This window comes from Nerophis lumbriciformis, linkage group LG09 (assembly GCF_033978685.3).
Source record: "Nerophis lumbriciformis linkage group LG09, RoL_Nlum_v2.1, whole genome shotgun sequence".
NCBI classification, from domain to species: domain Eukaryota; kingdom Metazoa; phylum Chordata; class Actinopteri; order Syngnathiformes; family Syngnathidae; genus Nerophis; species Nerophis lumbriciformis.
The window spans coordinates 19,712,891-19,738,175 of NC_084556.2; the positions used below are offsets into that span (position 1 = coordinate 19,712,891).

General features: G+C 42.5%; 1 protein-coding gene across 3 annotated transcripts in view; it reads left to right on the forward strand.

Moving 5' to 3' along the window:
• Positions 1-678: 678 nt before the first annotated feature.
• The window catches only part of LOC133607589 (voltage-gated potassium channel subunit beta-2), a 65,682-nt gene continuing 41,075 nt past the window's right edge, over positions 679-25,285 (forward strand). The window contains exons 1-2 of one of the 3 annotated variants that reach the window (XM_061962364.2): positions 8,127-8,383; positions 8,578-9,418. In XM_061962364.2, the coding sequence (XP_061818348.1) occupies positions 9,090-9,418 (329 nt within the window). In that variant the 5' untranslated portion in view covers positions 8,127-8,383; positions 8,578-9,089. Of the gene's footprint in view, positions 1,278-8,126; positions 9,419-25,285 lie in introns of those variants that run through there. The other 2 variants (XM_061962365.1, XM_061962363.2) reach the window with 2 other exon arrangements.

The window sequence follows — 25,285 nt, forward strand, 5'->3', positions numbered from 1 at the left end:
TATCCCAAAAATGCTCGTGTCAAATAAACTTAAGCCAGATGAGCCTATGCCAGATGTTCCTATGTCAGAAGAACGTATGCTAGACAAAACTATGAAAGAAAGCCATTACCATACTCTTCTATACCAGACCTGCCTGTGTCAGAGGAGTCCATGTCAAACAGTTAATGCATTATAAACCTAGGCCAGAGATTCCTGTGTCAGTCAACTTTATTTACCAAACAAGCCAGAAAGAACCTATGTCTAAAAAGTCAGAAGTTCCTGTGTTTAGATGAGCCTTATTTGCCAGACAGGCCAAAAGTAGACAGTCAGATTGCCAAAAGGGTATACGGGTATTTTACATGAGCCTCTGCCAAAGGTTCCTGTGTCATTCAAGCGTATACCAGACGTTTTATACGATCCTTTTTTATTTTTGGAAACATTTTTATTTAGGATTTCATTGCTCTCACATCTCAGCTCGTTAACCATCACCTTCTTACGCCATTGTCTTCTAAAGTGAAAGTCAAAGTCCTGAGCCGCATCAGCCTCGCCTCTTCCAGATTGCATGACTAACGCAGGGGTAGAGCTACTTCATCTCTCTGCTAATCTGAACAAATGTAAGCTGCTGTGGCTTCAGCACAAATCCCCCTGTGTCCCTCCTTTGGGAGATCAAGAGCGAAAGATGCAGATTGCTTTTATTCCGATCCATTTTTTACTCAAAGAGGCACCTCACATCATGAGGAGTCATTGTTTGGCGCTGACAGGTTAGGGCCGGCTTTGTTTTGTTTTAGTTTTAGACGCCACAGAGAAGAAAGCCATTACTTTTTGATGTTTTGCAGGACCTTTAAGTGCTTCCTTGCAGACAATTTGATGCCTGCCATCCTCAAATCTCAATGAATCTTCATCAAAATAGCACCGCCTTGTTCTGGTTTACAAGCTGCTATTGTCTAAAGTAGCTGATACATTTGATTTGTTCCAGCATTTTGATTCAGGATAACGATGTTTGCGAGCCGAGGTGGCACCGGAGGAGGCAAGGGAGGCAAGTACTCAGTGGAGGACCTCTATGGCATCAGTAAGAAGCCCAAAGCGTCGTCCTCCTCGGGGAGTATTGTGGCTAAGGCTGGCGGTGCCCGAAGTAGCAAGACCAGCCCGGACCAGAAAACGGAGTCCGTGGCCTTGGCTTCTCAGATCCTGGAAGCGGCGCACCGGCTGGTGGAACGGCGTCGACTGGAGCTCTACCTCAGAGAATGTGGCCTCTCGTTGGCTGACTGTGAGGTGGATCGCTCGGCCATGACCTACAGGTAAGAAGAACACACACATGCTTGACATCTATGAATAGAACGTTCCCACTGGCAGATGTTAGTTTTTAATGTTATTGTGGTTGTATTTTCTAGTGGTGTATTGCATTTTATTGAGTTTTATTTTTTGGTCGGGAGGAAAAATATTAGAAACACGCCGGTGTGATGCAGAGCATTATCTAATACAGTGGCTGATGCAATTACTGGGTAATAGAAATATATTAGAAATGATATGTTTGCCCTTAAAATCTCATCTGTGGATGATGAAACATAATTTGTTGTATCATAATGTTAGTAGGACCGATGCAGAAATTGTGTGTTTAGGAGTGGGGGTGCAGCAATGATGATATCAGACACCAGTAATGACCCAGAAAAAAATCTAGTATTTCAAAGCAGGCCTGAATAGAAAAGTGCCTTTTTGAGAATCACTTGTGTCAAAGCTCGCCCCCAACCTCCTCCCCACAGAGATGGTCGATCTCACGTCACCCTCCTGGTGACAAGCTTGACAGGGTCAGCATCACCAGGGGTGATGGCGGGTGTTTGGGAAGGGAGAAAGAGGGTAGGGGGTGTTGTCGCTGCTGGGGGTCAGTGACGCATGTTCTGACAGGCAGTTGTTTGTCGCACTGGCACGCTTGCATCTTTCACTTAAAAGTGCTCAGTGAAGCTATTCTGGGATGAAAGGCTACTGCGGATCTGTTTTTGTTTTAACTCACCGGAATTGTTGCAAGACGCAGAAATTATGCATAATTCCTATTTAAGGACATATAATGCCAATGTCTAGTAGTACACATGAACTTTCATGACATCATTAATTCATGAAAATATGGAATCATACTGTTTTACTGTACATACATGGACACAACACCTAATATGTAATTCACCAGAACTGCATGTTACCATCTGAACCATCTATGGTGCATTAAGTACATCTGCTCAATTTAATGAGATCCAATAAAGATAATGTAATAGAAAAAGCAAACACGATTATTATGATCATATGCAGGGGCGCCGAAAAGGTGGGGTAAAGGAGACGGATTCTAGGGGCCCATGATGGAGGGGGGCCCAGAGAGGCCCCTAATGATGATGAAATTATAATACAGAAAAAATAATGACACTGTGTTGGGGGCCCTGTAAAGATTCTTTTCATGGGGCCCAAAATCCCTAGCGGCGCCCCTGATCATATGACATAAAACATTCACCACATTTTTTGTTTTTACATTTAGTCATTTGCCACTAGGTGGCAGTATTATCTTGGTATTTTAGTCCCAAATGATCACTAATCTTGTGTTCAAACCCAACCATATAGATAACAGTAGACGAGTATTAATCTAACATATTTATGACACCTTATCGACACAGATAGATTTATGACAATCGGTAGAAAATAGATGGATGGATATTTATTGTTCATTTTTAAGCCAAAAATATGTTTCTCAAACTAGTTTAACCTCAGCAATATGTATATCTTTTTGGTCAAAATTATGTTTTGATGACAATAACTTACCTACTCAGTGGCCTAGTGTTTAGAGTGTCCGCCCTGAGATCTGTAGGTTGTGAGTTCAAACCCCGGCCGAGTCATACCAAAGACTATAAAAATGGGACCCATTACCTCCCTGCTTGGCACTCAGCATCAAGGGTTGGAATTGGGGGTTAAATCACCAAAAAAGATTCCCGGGCGCGGCACCGCTGCTGCTCACTGCTCCCCTCACCTCCCAGGGGGTGTACAAGGGGATGGGTCAAATGCAGAGAACAAATTTCACCACACCTAGTGTGTGTGTGACAATCATTGCTATTTTAACTTTAACTTTAACTGCTGCATTGAGTCAGAGACTTAGATTGTGCTGACATATTGATCAATATTTGTTTTGCTCCTATTTGCAGAAACATACTTTGTGTTCAGCATTTCACAAAAGTTAGTACAGTACAGCCCTGACATTTCTAAATCAATTGTATTGCATACTTTGGGTGGAAAATAGCATATGAATGTAACTTAGATATAACAGAGTAGTCAGTGTGCAGCTTGTATTGTTCAGCACTGAAAATGAGTTGATGGGAACAGAAGTGAGCACACTTTACAATAAACCTGTTCAAAGTGTGAATATTTGGAGTGAGCACCATTTGTATCTATTACTGTCTTACTCACCAGGGTTTATTGTTAGGCTCCTGGAATGTTCATCTGCTCGTGCTCCTCTACCTTCCTTCTGCTCACATTCGGGTTCAGGTCTGCAGACACATTGGCTACTCCATCACCTAATTCATCTTCCTCAGCAAAGCATTAGATCATCTTTGAGATGTGTTTGGGCTCCTTATCATGTTAGAAAACAGTCTTGTGGCCCCTTCACCATGTAAAAGTACTAGTGATGGGTCAAACGATACTGAAACATTATGAAACACAAGGGAGAGATACCGAGTCCCCCTATGTGTGTGTCACTTTAAGAAAAAAACACATTACCAATACAACTCCTGTGTCATTCGACCGTGACGTGCCAAACTTCTATCAGAAAACACTTCCTTTGGTGCAGTGCAGTGTCTATATAGGTAGTGTGTGTGCCATACGCTCACTGAGGTGTCATTTACCCGTCACTACACAATGCCTGTTAGAATTCATGTTCACCTCAATAAACCGCCGCTTCCCAGTGCCGGTGTTCTGGTAAAACGTGCTCCCAATTACAATTCATGCACCCCCTGCATTTACATGTGCGTATATATGAATCCAAGGAATGTGGAAATGTAATTTTGTATTTTTTTATTTTGTCATTTAATGTACATGTTTCACATGACAAATTATTAAGCGATATAATGTACAATGTATCAGGTTGTGGTTTCATGTGAAGAAAATCAAGCGACGCAAGTCATGCTCGGAGTGCTTTTGGTTTACCAGCATAAAAAACATAACCTAATAAATCACACATTTAATAGTTTTTATTGGGAAACATGTATATTAAAATAAAAATGCGAAAATAGAGCGTTATTTAGTGTTACGATTGTACTCACATCAAGGGTTATTTTAAGTACATGTCCGCATTCCTTGGATTCATACACATGCAGACCAGTGACGTGCAGTCACTAGAAGCAGGTGAGGCGGGGCCTCACCTGCCATCATGGAAAGAAAAAAAATGTAAAAAGAAAAAAAAACATATTAAATTGTTAAATGTATCTAGTGATTATACTATAAAGTTATTTTCCATTTAACTTCACCAGTTTTAGATTATTTTTATTCAAAATCGCTGAATTTTCACATTTGCCGTTCAAATACTGAGAAGAGACGGTGCGGTGATCAGCAGCCAGTTGAGGCACGTCACTCATTTGTGCCTCACCATGGATTGCGGACTCGGCTAACTGCTGGCCTGCTGTGCAGTGAGACCGTATTGCTATATGAACTATATTATACATTTCCATAGTTTAGTTAGCTGAGGTATATAATGTACAATGTATTTTGTCAACAACTGTATGTGTGTAACGTATTTCTTGTGCTGAGCGATCATAAAACGGCTGCAAAAGACGCACTGGCTGAGGCTCCCAGTAATCCGCCTCCTGCACCCCCACCGTAGAATTTGCACCCCCTGATGGGAGTGTTATATCAACTAAAGCCCACACTTAAACTTTCCACGTGCAAGATTGAATCTATTTAAAAAAGTTATTTCATAAGAAGCCAAAAAGTGCAAAAACAATAATGTTCGTGTTGGAGGAGTTGTGAATGACTGCAGGGCCACAACATTAGGTACACCTGCAGACTGGAGGTGTACCTAATTCACAACTCCTCCAATACGAACATTATTGTTTTTGCACTTTTTGGCTTCTTATTAAATAACTTTTGTAACCTATTTTTATGGGCTTTCCTCTTTGTGATACATACATATATATCCATATATATACACACACACACACACACACACACACATCCACGTACACATCTACATATATATATATATATATATATATATATATATATATATATATATATATATATATATATATATATATATATATATATATATATATATATATATATATATATATATATATACATATACATATATACACACACATACACACAGGCCCCCAGACACATTTTTACCAACCAAAATAGTCAAAATAATTGCACATGTCTGCATTAGCTTATAGCTAGATGTCAACGTAACTGTTTTCCAACCATGTGAATGAAGAAAGTGAGTTTAAAAGGATAGTGCTGGCAATAAGAAGTGGATGATATTCATTGATTTAAAGAAACAACTAATTAAAAACATGACAATGTGTATAGCAAACTTGGTGAAGCCATTTGAGCGCATCACTGCTAGTCTGCACCGTACTGAAGCAGAATGAATCTAAATGGTGGACAGTATTCATGAAAACATGGAGAAGCTGCTGATGGTGTGTTTGACGAAGAAGCAGCAGGAAGGAGATCCCATAGAAGTCCATTTGCCAAGGTAAATGTTGTACATTATTGTTACCTTATTACCTTATAAAACTACTGTGGTTGTTAGTAATACATTTTATCCAATATTCATCATCTAAATGTTATGATCCATTGCCAGGATCATGTTTTGTTCTGTTAGTTTTGACTACCTCAGTTCAGTTTTTTTGCACCCCTGGGTTTGTGTTTCAGTTGCCATGACTACAGATTAGTTTCACCTGCCTCTGATTAGTGTTCGGGATGCTCACCTGCTCCTGGGTACTAATCAGAGAGCTATTTATTCATGTTTCTTTCCACAATCAGGCTGGCTTCCTTGTTTGCATCACGCAACAGCTAACGACGATTATAGTTTTTTGATTCCTGTTTATACGCTAGCTCCCGCGCTAGCCTCCTTAGCTTTGCCTCCCGTGCTATCGGCACGCTTTTGTTTTTTGCCTGTATGATTTATGCAAAGAAATCATTTCCTACCTGCACGCTGTGTCCGGAGTGCCTGCTGCATCTAGGGCAGTGGTTCTTAACCTTGTTGGAGGTACCGAACCCCACCAGTTTCATATGCGCATTCACTGAACCCTTCTTTAGTGAAAAATAATGAAAATAATGTTTTTTTTTTCAAATTCAAGACAAAGTTATATGTTTTTGGTAACACTTTAGTACGGAGAACATATTCTAAGTAACAAAGACTTAATTTACAGTTTTTTGGACACTAGGGGAACATATTGAGTGCTCTGAAAAGCACTATACCAATTAAAATGTATTATTATTATTATTATTATTAATTTAGAGTTATTTGGTTAGTGTTAGGGCCAGGGTTAGAGGGTTAGGGTTATAAGAGGCCATGCCGAATAAGGCATTAATAAGTACTTAATAATGTCTAGTTAAGAGCCAATATGTTACTAATTTGCATGTTAATAAGCAACTAATTAATGGTGAATATGTTCCCCATACTGAAGTGTTACCATGTTTTTTTTACTGTTGCACAAAATGAACCGTGCATGAACATCACCCTGTTCAAACAACAAAACCAACACATAAACTCACAACAAATTACACACCTGCAAATCAGTGTGACTTCTGCTGTTGCCGTATCCGTAATACGCCGATAGGGAGAAGTTTTTATTCACACGATGAGTCGGGTGTGTTTTGACCTCCGCTGAACCCCTGAGGCCGACTCACCGAACCCCTAGGGTTCGATCGAACCCAGGTTAAGAACCAGTGATCTAGGGAGAACGACCCCCGCAGTAAAATGCGTCCCAGTTGTTACAGAAGGAAGCCAACCTGATTGTGGAAAGAAACGTGAATAAATAGCTCTCTGATTAGTGCCCAGGAGCAGGTGAGCTTCCCGAACACTAATCAGAGGCAGGGGAAACTAATCTGTAGTCATGGCAACTGAAACACAAACCCAGGGGTGCAAAAAACAGAACTGAGGTATAGTCAAAACTAACAGAACAAAACATGATCCGGGAAAGGATCATAACACCAAAGGTTTCATTTTCTTTTTAAAAGGCATGTTGGGGCGGTATAGCTCGGTTGGTAGAGTGGCCGTGCCAGCAACTTGAGGGTTCCAGGTTCGATTCTGCTTACGCCATCCGAGTATCCGCCGTTGTGTCGTTGGGCAAGACACTTTACCCACCTGCTCCCGGTGCCACCCACACTGGTTTAAATGTAACTTAGATATTGGGTTTCACTATGTAAAAGCGCTTTGAGTCACTAGAGAAAAGCGCTATATACATATAATTCACTTTACTTCATGTTACATGTTGATTTTTTTTCCGTTTTGGGGTGGCCAAGCACCAAATCAAATTGGTTGAGCTCGTAAGTTGAGGTACTACTGTATATATAGATTTCTTTACTGCCGCGGCTTATTTTGTTCTGAGTAGTTTACCAGCTCAACAAAAGTTCCACTCGGCTGCTGTTGTGCAATCTGCTTCAGGGAATGCGGAAAGCCCCCAAGCACACTTCTATTTGACATAAGCAAAATGGCAGAAAATGATGAATGTGTGGAATTTTATTTGCAGCTGCAGTGAGGTTTTTTGTTGTTATTGTTGTTGTTGATGTTGTTGTTGTTTTGCATGACTCATCATTTTCAACCTGCCGTCTTATGATGGATGCGTACACATCTGCCCCCTACCACTCAGGGACGATGATGCAGATGTTGCAGCGTAATTGCGATGGCTGCTCATTCAGACAAATGGGTGTGGTGGAGCTGCAGAGATGCCTGCACACGCAGCAGAGGCATGGCGTGGGGAGCTTTATGTGCTGAGGGGAAGTGAGAGTGCGTGCATAGATTATTAGATGGATAGACTGATGCATTTTCTCTAATTGATCCAGGAGGCAACATTGCATAAGCTGCACACAAACACACACACTCACACACACACACACGCACGCACGCACGATGATGTGAGGAAATGTGTTCACCCGTGTAATGAATGAGAGAGAGAGAGAGAGGGGGGGGTGAGAGAGAGAGAGAGATGTTGCTCTGTGTGTCGTGAACATTTTGGGGAGCGTGTGGCACAGCACCGTGACAATGAAGAGCAGAAGAAAGATGAAGGATGTTGCTGACTGACTGAAAACACGTTAGAAGGTCCACAATGTTCACTGCGTTTTGCTGCGTGACATTCTGTGCAAGACGAAGCAGCAGCGGCGCGAACAGCTGCTGCCGCCGGCATGTTTGCCACTTCTCACCCCGAAGAAGGTAATTATTAAAAAAAAAAAAAATTGAAATTGAAATATAATTTTTTGGGGGCTGCACGTTTTCCTGCTTGTGATGGAGCTGCTGCATGGGTGGCGATGAGGCGTTGATTTATTTTGATTTTTTCCACGCAAGCCTTGCTTTTTCTTTACCTTGCGACAAATGAAGATTTTCTTTTTTCTTCTTTTGACATCAAGGGTGAGGATGTGAGTGTCGTCGCTGCGGTACGCTGGCGAGCTCTCAGGCTCAAGGCGGGAACAACTCACCGCTTGTATATGTATGTATGTGGGGGCCCCCCACCCAACAGGAACACCCCTCCAAAATCTGCAAGCGAGCATTTTTTTTTTTTTTTTTTTTTTTACAAACTGGACTGCAGCCCTGATGCATCTTGTGAGTGTGAAAACTCTGACTAGAACCTTCTGGCAGGTTTGCATCAGCAGACAGGAGACGCAGCAGACGGCAGCTCTGCGTGTGTCATGTTAGAGGCTGGACTCTTGCCTGCACCCCCTCCCCCTGCAGGAACTCCCAGACAAAATCTGTAACCTGGGCCCACTGGAGAAAGACCCCTTTTTTTTAGGAGGAGTGACGGCGCACATATACACTCAAGCAAGCACCTCTGAGTCATTTTGACATTTGCACCAAAGTTGTGAAAAAAGGTCAGACTCCATAAGTAACCCCCTTGGCCCCCATCCCGGAAACCAGGGTCAGGATGCAGGTGTCTTTTGCCTGCACCGAGCACAACCTCAAGAGTCGCAGCGAGGACCGCCTTTGTGGCCTCCGCACCGCTCCGCCCCCCGGAGGAAGCAGCGGAGGAGTAGGAGGAGGCGGCGGAGGTGGCGGCGGTGGTGGCGGAGGTGGCGGCGGCGGTGGATCAGGTGGCGGAGGAGGAGGCGGAGGAGGGAGCGGACAAGGCGGTAATGGCAACTACACGTCCCAGGGATCGGTCAAGACCAGGGAGGGCCCCGGGTCACGCCAGACCCCGCAGGGTCACGCGCACATGAAGGAGGCCATCGGGCGGCACACCAGCATGAAGTACAGGTGAGTGTGCTACAGGTGGTGCAGGGAGCTGGAGGACACACTGGACGCCTGTACTGGGGGTCAACTACATGTGCTGCTGTGGTATTTGACATGTGACACTTGTATCAGTGCACACATGTCATACATCAGCGTGACCAGAAGAACGGCAACAATTTGGCAAAATAGACAATTCAGACTATAAGAATGGCTGGCTATAGTTGATTAGGTATTCATGAGATATGTGTTGTACTTCAGGATTACAGTAAAGAAAAATATACATGCAAAACATCCATGTAGACCTTGTAGATGCATGGGAAAAATGCTATTTATTTTAGATATACAGTAGTACCTCAACTACAGTACGGTGAAACAGGGGTCAGTGCGTGTGCCTCACAATACGAAGGTCCTGGGTTCAATCCTCGGGCTCGGGGTCTTTCTGTATGGAGTTTGCATGTTTTCCGCGTGACTGCGTGGGTTCCCTCCGGATACTCCGGCGTCTTCCCACCTCCAAAGACATGCCCTGGGGATAGGTTGATTGGCAACACTAGTGAAGTGAAGTGAAGTGAATTATATTTCTATAGAGCTTTTCTGTAGTGACTCAAAGCGCTTTACATAGTGAAACCCAATATCTAAGTTACATTTAAACCAGTGTGGGTGGCACTGGGAGCAGGTGGGTAAAGTGTCTTGCCCAAGGACACAACGGCAGTGACTCGGGTGGCGAAAGCGGGAATTGAACCTGGAACCCTCAAGTTGCTGGCACGGCCGCTCTACCAACCGAGCTATACCGCCCCTAAACACACTAAATGGGCTCAAGTGTGTGAATGTGAGTGTGAATGTTGTCTGTCTGTATTGACCCTGCGATGAGGTGGCGACTTGTCTAGGGTGTACCCCGCCTTCCGCCTGAATGCAGCTGAGATAGGCCCGCAACCCCGAGAGGGACAAGCGGTATAAAATGGATGGATGGCACCTCTACTTACATACCACGACCAAGCTCTTAACTCTAAACACTCGTATCTCAAATCAGCCCCGCCCACTGAAACTAATTGAGAACATTTTAATCTGTGCTTTTGGCACTACAAAACCCCCACAATTTTGTCATGGAACATGCCTTTCAAAAAGAAAAAAAAACTTTAAGACAATAAATATTGTTTCTAAAACATTACAATATACTACTAACAACTACAGTCGTTTTATGAAATCATGTAACCCTGGTAAGCAGACTAATGCGTGGTCTCCTCCAGGCTGCTTCTCTGTCCAGTGTTGCCAAGTCCACTTATTATCCGCTTATTATAAGCAACTTGTGTTCATAGAGCTGGTTGTCTGTTTCTCTTTTGACATCTGGCAAGAATAGGAAGTAGGAAACCGCTGTATCGGTACCGTATATGACGTATATGAGTGACGGACCGGGGAGTTCAGGGTTGACAACAAGAGATATGTATGTCTGCGTACCAAAGATAATGCTCGACCGTCCAGTTTTTCCAGTCAGAACAAAATTAAACACGTCAAACCCAGCATTCACAGCTTTTCAATATTTTTGTGGATAAATGCTAGTCGTTTGGATGTTTGTGGCTGCATGCCACGGAGGTTCGCTACAGCTTGTGTGATACGGACTGACGCTACGGTGGGGCTTGACTCTCACGGTCGGCTGCTAAGAGGTAGGACAAGTTTTTAATGGTTTGGTCGTCTGCTTCCTCTCCTTCCTTAGTTCTGATGGTCGGAGGGCGTTCAAACACACACACGTTAAAAGTCTCATCAAAACATATGTTTGTTTCTTGTGTAAAGGAAGCAGGGACAACAATGTTTAACATAGGGGTGTGAATCTTTGGGCGCCTAATGACTTGATTCCGATTCTTGAGGTGGCGATTCAATTCAGAATGGATTCTCGATTCAGATGTATTCTTCCAATAAATTATTTAGACTTTAGACTTCCTTTTTTATTGTCATTCAAATTTGTACTTTACAGTACAGATATGAACGAAATTTTGTTGCATTAGCTCATGGTAGTGCACGGTAAAAATCTAAAAAATATGATAATCATAACAAAACTTTTTTAAAACAAGTTACAGGTAAGAAAAGCTCCTTGTTGTTGCAGGAAGATGGTCTAAAAATGTATTTTAAAAAATTGATTCTTCTTTTTTCTTGAATTGATTTTTGAAATTTATAAATACATTTAGAATCGGGAAGAATAAGAATCGCGATTCGAAGGTGAATCGACTTTTTTGTGCACCCCTAATACAACACTATATTGACTATATATTGACACTATATACAGTATATATACAAGCCTGTTATAGATGTTACTTTAACTGGCGGTAACTCAAATAATGCTCGCAATTTAAAGACTAACAACAATCTGAGTGACAACTCATATCTCAAATTACCGGTACTTGCAAGTTAAGGTACCCGTGATTAGTATAACATTTTGGCCTCCAGAGAAGTACGTTTTGGCAATTTTAGTCAGTTAAACTATTCTGGAATCCCCAGGAGGAGACTCCAAAATGTATGTTACATGTATAGGGACGGCGTGGCGCAGTGGAAGAATGGCCGTGCGCGACCCGAGGGTCCCTGGTTCAATCCCCACCTAGTACCAACCTCGTCATGCCCGTTGTGTCCTGAGCAAGACACTTCACCCTTGCTCCTGATGGGTGCTGGTTAGCGCCTTGCATGGCAGCTCCCTCCATCAGTGTGTGAATGTGTGTGTGAATGGGTAAATGTGGAAGTAGTGTCAAAGCGCTTTGAGTACCTTGAAGGTAGAAAAGCGCTATACAAGTACAACCCATTTATCATTTATAACCAGAATTCTGTGTCGCAGTGATATGTTTTGGTGCACTTGCTGGTCCATAGAGAGATGCCCACTGTTTTTTTGTATTTTTTTGTATTATGGAATGAATTAAACACTAGCTTGTTTACATTCAGTTAGCACATTTTATTATACATACTTTATTACATTATATCATTTTATGTGTTTAATTAAGTCAAGTCAGTTTTATTGAAATATTACAAATTTACATCTGAATTTACCTTAACTAAATCTCACATAAGGAAGCACTTTGAAAGAAGGTACATAGTATAGATCAGGGGTCGGGGACCTTTTTGGCAGAGAGAGCTATGAAAGCCAAATAATTTAAAATGTATTTCCGTGAGAGCCATATAATATTTTTTAACACTGAATACAATGAAATGCGTACATTTTTAAGTAATGCCAACATTTTTAGAGTATAATAAGTCTCTTATTCTTTTTAATAAGATTGTTATTCTGAAGCTAACCCATAATAAATAAAATACTTCTTACCATTAATGCGACTTCTTGCACAGGTGCGGTAGAAAACGGATGAATGATATAAAATGCATGTGAATGTTTTATATTTTGAACGTTATTTTTAACACTGTGATTACCAGTGGAATTATCCATTACTTATTGTATTAAGCAATGTCAGCTAAGATGTATCTGAGAGCCTAGATGCAGTTATCAAAAGAGCCACATCTGGTTCGAGAGCCATAGGTTCCCTACCCCTGGTAAAGATGGTCCAGTCATGAAAGAATAAACAAAAATAGCTAGTGTTTTACTGATTTAGGACTCGTGGGTTTTTGTTTGTTCACTGACTCACCTCTGATACCGCTAACTCAATGAACAAAGAAAACTGCATTTGTAGAAAAGTATTAACCTTGTGGAAAAGCAACAGATCAGTTCCTTGCCTCAAATCAACAATCCCTTCCTGCTCAAGTTGAATCACTGCTGCTTGACGACAACTCGAGTTTCACCGACTCATGGGTGCAGATGTTAGTTAGGAAGGAACTGGTTGACCATGAAACAAGTGAATCGAGTATTAACTTAAGTGAGGGACTCATAAAAACTGGAGTCGGTAAAAAAAAAAAATGTTTTTATTCACTAGTAGGTAGCAAAATAAATGTTTATTACAGTTGAGTCAATAAGGTGAGCAATAATGATCTCTGACGTCCCTCATTTATCTTGGATAATTGGAACCAGACATGACCGTGGTAAACACATTTCTGCAAGGTAAGATTATTCTTAATAAATCAAATACTTTCATAGTTAAAGCATAAACAAAACAGTTCATGACCTTCTAAAGCTCTCTAAACATTTAAAAACATCCTTTACACTCATTTCACTCATTATAGTATTCTCGAGTGAGTTTTACCGTAGATTAAAATACTGACTAGTAGCCCGGAAGATCCTCCAGGCGTCCTTCCTATGGACGTCACCCGGCAACTAAAGCACAGCCACAACAAGGAAATACTTCCTCACATCCTGGATAATCCCTCTTAAATTGTGCCTCCATGTTCTGAAACCACGGGCGTGTATTGTCTGCAAATCTTGGACAACTTGACACCCTTGCAGCTACGATCATTAGCTTTGATGTTAGCTTTCCTTGTTAGCATTGCATGTCTGTGTTGTCATTCCACATCGATCACGTCAAATCTTTCATACTGATGTCGAAGATGGATTACATCGAAATAGTTCACCTCCAATTTGGCCAAACAGCTGATCGTTAGCCTAAAGTGCTACGCCGACATCTGTTGTTACTTCCCGCTGTTGTCTTTTGATGTCATTCATGTCAAATGTATCACCAATATGGAGATATGGTAATTATAAGGGAGGAGTTGAAGATAAAGTCCATCAAAAAGGTGGTCAATTTGAGACTGTCATGGTGAAGATAGCGCCAATGTTAGCAGCATGTGGTGTTATGAATATGTTGTGAATATCTTCATGGATCGCCACAACATCCATCCATCCATCCATTTTCTACCGCTTATTCCTTTCGGGGTCGCGGGGGGCGCTGGAGCCTATCTCAGCTACAATCGGGCGGAAGGCGGGGTACACCCTGGACAAGTCGCCACCTCATCACAGGGCCAACACAGATAGACAGACAACATTCACACTCACATTCACACACTAGGGCCAATTTAGTGTTGCCAATCAACCTATCCCCAGTTGCATGTCTTTGGAGGTGGGAGGAAGCCGGAGTACCCGGAGGGAACCCACGCAGTCACGGGGAGGACATGCAAACTCCACACAGAAAGATCCCGAGGCCGGGATTGAACTCACGACTACTCAGGACCTTCGTATTGTGAGGCAGACGCACTAACCCCTCTCCCACCGTGCTGCCTCGCCACAACATAATAATGGAAAATGAGACCTATACCGCACTGTAATACATATAGATAAATACAAATGTAATTCAACACTTAATTTAGGGCAACAAAAATACTTTTTTATGTATCATCATCCCGACTACACTATTCGTGGTGGAAGCACAAGGTCGGCCAGAATTTCCTGAGCTGTACCATGCAGAAGTAAACAATGCTGCCTGGTGAAAATGAGGCTTTTGTGTCAAGTCAGTTTGAGCGGTTGTTTTTACTTCATTAAGTCGGTAACCTTATGAAGTGGGCAACCTTATTGCGTGCAGGAATGACTCCACCCCATGATCCACACAGATGATTCCCTTCATCTTGGATGCATTGTTGTTATTGTGCCTTTTTTCAGGCTTGTCATTGGTGGCACCACCTGTTGCTCTGGAATGTTTTCTTATGGGGGAATTTAGTTATGATTCATCATCATACAGGACCATAATCCCGTCACCGGAAGTTGACAATGAGGTTACCAACAAACATATTGTGCAGATTGTCTGCAGAGCATCCAGCAGCACCGCCCTTATGTGCAATTAAAAATCCACCATTTAAACCCACAAGCTTCATATGAGACATCATGTAAACACATTTTCCTAAAATGACCCCAGCCTTAATAAAGCTTCTGTGTGGAAGGAAAGGAAGAAAAAAAAAAAAAAGATGGCAGCACACACCATCAGGTCTGAGTCATGATGTAGAAAATGGAGCAACATCAAGACGAGAACGTCTTTTTTGGATTTGACCACCAAATGTTTGTACGGAAATAACCCATGCACACATAACAGTGCATGATCTATAAATCTATCTATAAAGCATCAGAGGTTGCGTCACTGTGGAATCCAATAAGTCGGAGGGGGGTTCTAATGATCTGTTTCCCTGTTAATCAGGCTGATTGAACTGCTTCCATCTTCTCTTCACTCCATTTGCTTTTCATTTATTGGATGTGCAAAAGGGGAATAAAGCTCTCAGTGAAAAGCAGTCATGCAGCATGCACACTTCTCCAAATATTCCTGCCGCTTCGCCATTCCTGGGAATGTGTCACTAATTGGTAGTGCAGTAGTCGATCCAGCATATGGCCACCTCCAGTTGCCCGTGGCAACACCCACGGCATTGCCTTTAGTTGTTCCCTAAACTAGAATTGTGCCGGCTTATCAGGCCTTAGCAGCCACGCAGTCCGTGCTCTGCCTTTTGATGGCATGGTGACAATCGTCAACGCTCAGGTCCTGTAGCCATTGTGCTGCCAACTTTATTGGAGTTTAGTGGGTGACGCCTCGGCGATACAGATGTGATAGGGTTGCACAGGTGTTTGCTCACGCTTGATAATGCCCGCGGGCCGTCTCATTAACCCGAGTAGCACTTGAGAGACACCTGCTGCATCACTCCCATCATCCCCTGCTGGAACCCACCACCTTTCAATGCTTGTGCATACCTGTTGGGGATGGGCACTAAATCAATTCATTGATCCTTTAGAACAGGGGTTCTTAACCTTTTTGACCTCAGAGCCCAACTTTTTCACTAGAGAGAGGGGCCAGGGCCCACTCAAATATTAACACAAAATTAGCCATCTTACTATTTATTTTAATTTCAATAAATATATTTAATCTACTGACAGTTTAACAGGATAAACCGTGTCAAATAATATGAAACCGTGTGTTAATCACAAAGATTATTATATATTTCACACATAAACCTTTGGCTTAGGTCAGGCTGATTACAAAAGTAAATACTAATCAAATATACTGCAAAAGGAGGGACTCATAAAAACGGATGAAGAATAAATGTACATACAATTATGCAGTGTTTGCATATAAATACATTCTGATTAAATTAACAAATTTTAATAATAATATATATGTCAATAAAATTCTGCGATGAGGTGGCGACTTGTCCAGGGTGTACACTGCCTTCCGCCCGAATGCAGCTGAGATAGACTCCTGCACCCCCGCTACCCCGAAAGTGACAAACGATAGACAATGGATGGATGGATGTCAATAAAATTAAAGTGAAATTAAAAATAAAATTCACCACTTTAGTCATAATTTTTGCGCTTAACAAACGTCTCTATGACTTTACCTCCAGACTTTTTTCTCTTTGGTTAATACACACAGCTCTGGTTTAATATTGTCATTACTGCTACAAGTGGTTAAAAAAAAGTGTATTACAACTGAGTACCATATAGGCCATGGCTAAGAAACAAATATTCTTTGGCGGCCCTCTAGGGTACATTTGATGCACAACAATGGGCTCTGGCCCTATGGTTAAAAAAACACTGTTTTAGAACTAGTCAAGTGTGTTCATTCAACTCCTTTGTTGTCTAAAGAATAACAACATGATACCAGATAAGGCCTACATTCACCCAAACATCGGGTCAGCATCGAAAGAGGAGTCAAGAACATTCACAATTAAAGATTCCATTTAAACTATTCTATTCAACTCATTGATGATTCATTTTCTCTATAATCACATTCCCATTTTTACGATGTATAGTTTTACTGACATTGCTTTTTTTTTTTTTTAAGAATTAACTTTACACCAAGAATTTTACAAATACAAATAAAGAAACACAATATTGATTACATACATAACCATTACTGGAAAAAAAAAGTTTTTGTCAGGAGTATGCATTACTACAATATATATTTGAAATTAAAGCTGTGCACTGTGATAAATATAAAGTACTCGAGGTGGGAATCTTTTGGACACCTCACAACTAGATTACGTTTTAAGGGCTACGATTCAATTATAAATCCATTATTTATGCATCTTTAATTATTATATTTATTATTATTATCTGTGTTGGCCCTGCGATGAGGTGGCAACCTGTCCAGGGTATACCCCGCCTACCGCCCATGTGCAGCTCCAGCACCTCCACGACCCCGAGAGGAACAAGCGGTAGAAAATGGATGGATGGATGGATTATTATAATATTTAATTACATTCATACTTTGGCTGCTGACATATGCGGTAACCGTGGAAGGCTGCTAAGTGGCATGCCTACATGGGCAACATGCATCCTTGTTGTTTTAGTTTTTGTGCGAAATGCACAAACTTGTTGGCCCTTGTCCCGCCCAGGTCACCCACCAGTGTGTTGTACTGTATATCTACTATCTACCCATTCAAATCTATGGCTTACAGTGTTGCTGCAATGTGTGGATATTATTCTGTCTCCTGAATTATTCATCTCCTTGCTAATTTCCTCTTCTTAGCTGGTTACTTACTCTCTGCTGTACCTCGGCTCCTGTAAGACTGCTGTTAAAATATACAAAATATGCTGGGCTTTATTTACTGAAATCCAAATTGCACGTACTAAACAGCGTGTACTATTTGTGGGCATGTTGCGTTTGATCTACTAAGACTGCGTGTACAGTTATTAACTGGTGCCGACCGCCTCATTTAAATGAGTATATTGCGTGTACTACGTTGCTTTCACCATGGAGACACTCATTTACTGCCCATCCATGCTATCATGCTCCTCCCTGTGGTGTTTTGCTCTGCCCAATACCAATATGTTAGTACCGGTACCAAAATGTATTTCGGTACTTTTCAGTACTTTTCGGTACTTTTCTAAATAAGGGGGACCACAAAAAAATTGCATTATTGGCTTTATTTTAACTAGAAATCTTACGGTACATTAAACATATGTTTCTTATTGCAATCAAAGAACACTTTTGTCCTTAAATAAAATAGTGAACATACTAGACAACTTGTCTTTTAGTAGTAAGTAAACAAACAAAGGCTCCTTATTTGTCTGCTGCAATGGACAGTAACATATTGTGTCATTTCTCATTCTATTTTGTCAAAATTATGAGGGACAAGCTGTAAAAATGGATTATTAATCTGTTCTTTCATTCCATCCATACTTTCTGTTTTAACATGTTCTATCTACACTTCTGTTATAATGTAATAATCACTTATTCTTCTGTTTTTTGGATGCTTTACATTAGTTTTGGATGATACCACAAATTTAAGTATCGATCCGATACCAAGTAGTTACAGGATCATACATTGGCATACTTGCCAACCCTCCCGGATTTTCCGGGAGACTCCCGAAATTCAGCGCCTCTCCCGAAAACCTCCCGGGACAAATTTTCTCCCGAAATTCAGGCGGAGCTGGAGGCCACGCCTCCTCCAGCTCCATGCGGACCTGAGTGAGACAGCCTGTTTTCACATCTGCTTTTCCACAATATAAACAGCGTGCCTGCCCAATCACGTTATAACTGTAGAATGATCGAGGGCGAGTTCTTGGTTTCTTATGTGGGTTTATTGTTAGGCAGTTTCATTAACGTCCTCCCAGCGGGGTAAGAACACACAACAACAGCAGTCACGTATTCGTCTTCCGTAAAGCAGTTCGTCTGCCGTAAACAGCAATGTTGTGACACTCTTAAACAGGGCAATACTGCCATCTACTGTACATGCATATGTGACAATAGCATCTAGGGCTTTTAGAGAGTGCAGTGCACAACTGCGCACACAACAAGGAGACGAAGCAGAATGCATCATCAGAGAGGGTGTTCAGCATGGTTAGAAAAATAGTGACAGAGAATAGAACAAGGATGGACAATTCAACCCTTAACTCAACAATGAGTAGATGAGTGTTATGTGTGTGTATATGTGTAAATAAATGAACACTGAAATTCAAGTATTTCTCTTATTTACATATATATATATATATATATATATATATATGTATATATATATATATATATATATATATATATATATATATATATATATATATATATATATATATATATATATATATATATAGCTAGAATTCACTGAAAGTCAAATATTTCTTCTATATATATATGAAATACTTGACTTGGTGAATTCTAACTGTAAATATACTCCTCCCCTCTTAACCATGTCCCCCCCCGGACCACACCCCTTACCCCCCATCCCCCCACCCACCTACCGAAATCGGAGGTCTCAAGGTTGGCAAGTATGTACATTGGTCATATTCAAAGTCCTCATCTGTCCAGGGACATATTTCCTGAGTTTATAAACATAATATGCTATCCATCCATTTTCTACCGCTTATTCCCTTCGGGGTCGCGGGGGGCGCTGGAGTCTATCTCAGCTACAATCGGGCGGAAGGCGGGGTACACCCTGAACAAGTCACCACCTCATCGCAGGGCCAACACAGATAGACAGACAATGATTTTTTTTAAAAGGAACCCATGGCATTTGTTTATATTCAGGGTGCTAGCTTGCTGTTAGCGTTTAACTATCGTATCCTCCCTACAGTTTGTAGTTTAGCTGCATATAGAATACAGAAGTGATTGCACAGGTGATGTAAGGCACATACATGTGATATGAATGAACGGTTGTGATGGAGAAATGAATGGTTGTGACGCGACTGGGTCAGCCCACTCGAGCATGAAATGTGCAGGAAAGGCTGGGAGCAGGCGACCACTCCAGCGAAAGAGCACCAGCGGCATTGTCGGTGGGCACGTGGCACAGCGCCACCTAGCAGGCTGACACAATACCAGCTGACCCCCGGTGATGATCAAACTGGGGGTTGCCATGGCAACCAGACCTTCATATTTTTTTTTTTTTTTTTTTTTTTTAGCAACAAACAAACAGGGTCAGATATATTCTCTGCATGGCTTCACAAACCACCGTTGGACATTTAAAGCTGCCTTTTTTGCAGCCCATTGTGTTTTATAGCTTTGTTTTCAGGCCTGGAATAAATTAAAAACCGAAAATCTTGCACACTTTCATCCTTGCTTTTCAGCAACCTTTGTCAAAGTCAACATTGTGTCGGAGCGAACGTGTTTTTCAAGGTCCTACGTGACGTCTAGTACACACTTGCTGTGGTTCGACAGACTGTAGTGCATTAGCATCAATTAGCATTGTGACGTGAGCGTGCTGACATTGAGTCGTGCAGAGAGCTGCTGTTCTCGCGCGGAGTGCACTTCAACCGTGCATTTTTAAAAGCCTCCATTGTCGCGTATATTCCACTCATTTAGTGCCATGACATCGATAGAACTACTCTGACCTTTACGACGGCTTGAGTTTGTTAATATGAAGTAAAAATAAACTGTTTTTATATGTTACACCATTTCAACGCAGTAGTCTTGGTTACTGTCTAATAGAGGAGTGTCCAAGGAACGTTCTAAAAATACAATTTAACAAAGAATCAACAGAAATCCAACAGGCAAATTATTTTGTTGATGTAGATGCCAATATCAGCTGTACAGATTTACTTTACAATAGAGAAGTGTGGGTTATTTCTCTTGGTGCCCTTTAGTATTTGACTTTATCATACTTGCCAAAGACCTCCGATTTCGGGAGGTGGGGAGCGGGGGGCGTGGTTGGGGCGTGGTTAAGAGGGGAGGAGTGGATGAGTTGGGGTAGGTGGGTTGGTGGCCTCGGTGGTAGCCGGGGGTGTGCGTTGTTGTGGTTTACGGGGTCGGTCGCTTTTTTATTTTGGTTTCGGCGGCCGCGGGTGTTTGCACTGCGGACGGGCGGTGGTGGTTATTGTTGCTGCGGTGATACCAGCGGTTGGCATCGCTGTGTTGGGTTGGAGTGGTTGGGGGACTGTGGCTGGTGTCTGTGCGCTTGTGGGGTTGTGGGGCTGGCTGGCGTTGGCTTGCCGGCTGGTTTGGGGGCTGGCGTGCGGACGGGATGCATTGGCTTCTTCCCCCGTTGGGGGGCTCCTTCCCCTGGCCGGGACTCGTATGGGCACGTTGCTGTGTGGATGGCCGGGATGCGGTGTTTGCATTGGGCGTGGGGGCTGTGCGGTTTTTCTGCGTTTGGTTGCCGGTATGGGCTCTGCAGGGTTGGGTTGGGGCAGGCGGGGGCTGGCTTTGTTTGGCGGGGGGAGGGCTCGCGTGGCGTCACGTTAAAGTGGTCTGGTGTGGGTCACGGGCTGTGGCGGGGGGTGGCGGCCTCCTGGCCGTAGTTCCTGGTTGTCGGCCACGTGGACTGGGGGGATGTCCGGGCCCTCTACTCCTCCTACTTATAGCGCACACAGTCACACATATATAGGACTTTGGGGATTGTCCTGCGGGGAGGCATGGCGGGGGGTTGAGGATGCCTCCAAGAGGGCTTCAGTCCTCCTGTCTTGTCCCCTGCTCGTCCATCCCTCAATCTTAGCTGCATATTAGACACTTAGGATTTGGGGGGCTTGGTTTGGTTGGGACCCACCATGACCTTGATGTCCCCCAATTTTAATCGCATTATTAGTTCCCACAAGCATACATATCTCACTCACGCTACAGTACACACATCAATAGGGACTGGAGGTCGGCTGTAACGGCTGACCTCCTAATTTTAACTACACAGTAGACACTCTGGGGGCCTTGTACACATGCATGGGGGGTTTGGGGTTCGGCGCACCCCTCATTGCCTCGTTGGCCGGCGGGGACTGCGGTCTGGTGGCCTGCCAGGCTTCTATTCATTTATTATTGTTATATATATTTTTTTATTTTTAATGTATTTATTATTTTTATTTTTATTATTTACTTATTTTTTATTTTATTTTATATTTTAAATTTTATTTTATTTTTTTAATTTTTTTATTTTATTTATTTTATTTTTTTTTATTTTTTTAATCTTATTATTTATTTGTGTGTGACGTCGCGCGGGTCTCACTTCCTGTTGGGTGGGGTCCGTGCCCGTGTGGCCCGACCTTGCGCTGTGGGGTCTCTGTTGGTGACTTGGTGTGGTGGCGGCGCAGCCCCCGTGTCTGGTCTGGATGCTGTGTCTCGGTTGTTTGGGCGGTGGTGTGTTTGTGCGGGTTTGGGTTGGGGTGGGGGGCCTTTTGGTTGGGGGGGGTTGTTGGTGTCTCTTGTTTGCGTGTTGGCGTTCGGGCTGACTGGCGGGCTGGCGCCGGCTGGTCTCCGTGGTCCTGGTGGCGTGTGGTTGCTGGTCGCAGTTTTTTTTTGATCGCTTTGATTTGATTGGCTGGTGCTGGCTGTCTGGGGTTATTGCGGCTGCTGTTTCTGCTGCCGTTTGTTTGTGGGGTGGGCGCCCGTGGCTGCTGGGTCTGGTGCAGGGGTGTGGCTGATGTTGTGACTGGTGGCGAAGTGTGTATATGTATGTATATGTGTGTGTATGTATGTATGTTTATATATGTGTATGTGTACATATGTGTATGTATATGTATATATGTGTATGTGTGGGTATGTATACATGTATGTGTGTATGTGTATGTATATATGTATGTATGTATGTATATTTCTGGGGGTACGCGCTGGGCCTGCCTGTCAGACGGGGGTCGACGCCTCAGGCTACTGCATCCGAACTGCGTGTCTGGAGCTCCTGGGTCCCGCTGTCCATCCCTTCCGGGTGCCCGTCTTGGTTGGGGCCTGTTGGGCCTAGTCCCTGCGTCTATTGTGGTAGCTTGGTGCTGCAAGGTATTCCGAGGTGCTGCGAGTCGGCCAGTTGCTGCGGTAGTGACCTTGTTTGTCAGCATGTCTGTGATCTTCTTTTAATTCTTTTTTTTAAAATTAATTAATTAATTAATTTATTTATTTTTTAATATATTTTATTAATATTATTTTTTTATTTTTCCCCTCCCTCAGGGGGGGGGGGGGGGCTCGGCGGGGCGGTTGCTGGTTGTTCCATCTCCATCGTTGGGGTCCCTGCGGGTGGGGTGGGTGGTTCCCGTGGCCCTGTGCCTGGGTGGTCCTGCGGCGGCCGGTTTGGGTGGGGTGGCCGGGGGCTGGCCTCGCCGCGCTCTCCGGGGGTGGGGGGGTGGGCTCGTGGGGGCCCGGTTGCCGGTGGTGTGGGGGCGGTCTTCCCGTCCGGTTGCGGGGAGTCTCTGGGTCCCTCGGGCGGGGCGTCTCGCCTTTCTGCCCGTGTGGGGTGTGGTCTCTCGCTGGCTTGGGGTCTGGCTGTCCCCTGCTTTTCTCGTGCCCTGTCCTCTGCCGGGTGCGTCTGTCTGCGGCCTGCTGCTGGCCCTTGTGGGCGGTACGTTGGGTCGGGCTCTGGGGTTCCTGTCGCTGGCCGGCTTGGCTGCGTGGGGGAGGTGGTCCCTGGTTCCCTGGGCACCACGCCTCCTGTTTGTGGGTTGGGCTCTCGGGGGTGATGGGGCCGTGCTCTGGCTCCCACGCACTCTGGGAGTCGAATGTATTGTACATGCAAATTCACATATGCTCACATACGTACATAGGTACCTACGCTCCCACATACATACACAAATACAGTACATATTTACCTACCTAATGTTCGTACATCCACACGCACATTCAATATACAAACATACACATACACATACTGTACATATACATTCACTGTACAAACACATATACACATTCTGTACATATACATTCATTGTACAAACACATATACACATTCTGTACATATACAAGTACATATGCATACTTACACTCATGCACATAATCACGTTTCATCAAACATATATTAACGTTGTTGCCCTAGGGTAAACTGGGTGTAACACATGGCACACTGACAAAGCTTAACCTAAGGTGACTATAACAATCTACAAGGTTAATGTAGGTTGCTTCTCTTTCTCCCCCTCCATTTTTCTGCATTCTTTCGTATCTCAAGTTATCATTACGTATATGTATTGTTGCATTTAAACAACTGTATTGTTGATAATAAAGGTAAATTATTGGTATTGTTCATTATCAATAGCGCTATTTCTATTGGTATTTGTATTGATCCATTTGTAGTGTAATAATGCTCATTGTCATTTCTGTATTATTTTTTATTTTTCGCTAACTGCTTATTTGCTATTACTTTTACCATCATATTTGTACATGTCATATTTGCTGATGTTGCTCTATTGTTGTTGTTGTTGTTGTTGTTGTTTGCTGTTGTTGTTTTTGTCTCTCTGTCTAATCCCCCTCTTGTCCCCACAATTTCCCCCTCTGTCTTCTTTTTTTCTCTCTTTCTATCCCCTCCTGCTCCGGCCCGGCTGCACTAAATGATAATATAAATACATTTAATAAAGTCAAATACAAATAAGGCAACAAGAGAAGTATCCTACACTTCTCTTTTGTAAAGTAAATCTGAACAGCCGACATGGGCATCTACATCAACTATATGATTTGCCTGAGAAGCTGGACAGGACAGACACAAAAAAAAAAAAAAAAAAAAAAAAAAAGAGGGGAGGAGTATATTTACAGCTAAAATTCACCAAGTCAAGTATTTCATATATATATATATATATATATATATATATATATATATATATATATACATATATATATATATATATATATATATATATATATATATATATATATAAGAAATACTTGACGAAATACTAAGTCAAGTATTTCATATATATACATATATATATATATATAAGAAATACTTGACTTTCAGTGAATTCTAGCTATAAATGTATATTTATCTTATTATATATATATATATATATATATATATATATATATATAAATATATAAAATAAATACTTGAATTTCAGTGTTCATTTATTTACACATATACACACACATAACACTCATCTACTCATTGTTCAGTTAAGGGTTGAATTGTCCATCCTTGTTCTATTCTCTGTCACTATTTTTCGAACCATGCTGAACACCCTCTCTGATGATGCATTGCTGTGTGGCACGCACAAAAGTGCTTTCATCAAATGCACTAGATGGCAGTATTGTCCTGTTTAAGAGTGTCACAACATTGCTGTTTACGGCAGACGAACTGCTTTACGGTAGACAAAAACGTGACTGCTGTTGTTGTGTGTTGTTGCCGCACTGGGAGGACGTTAATGAAACTGCCTAACAATAAACCCACATAAGAAAC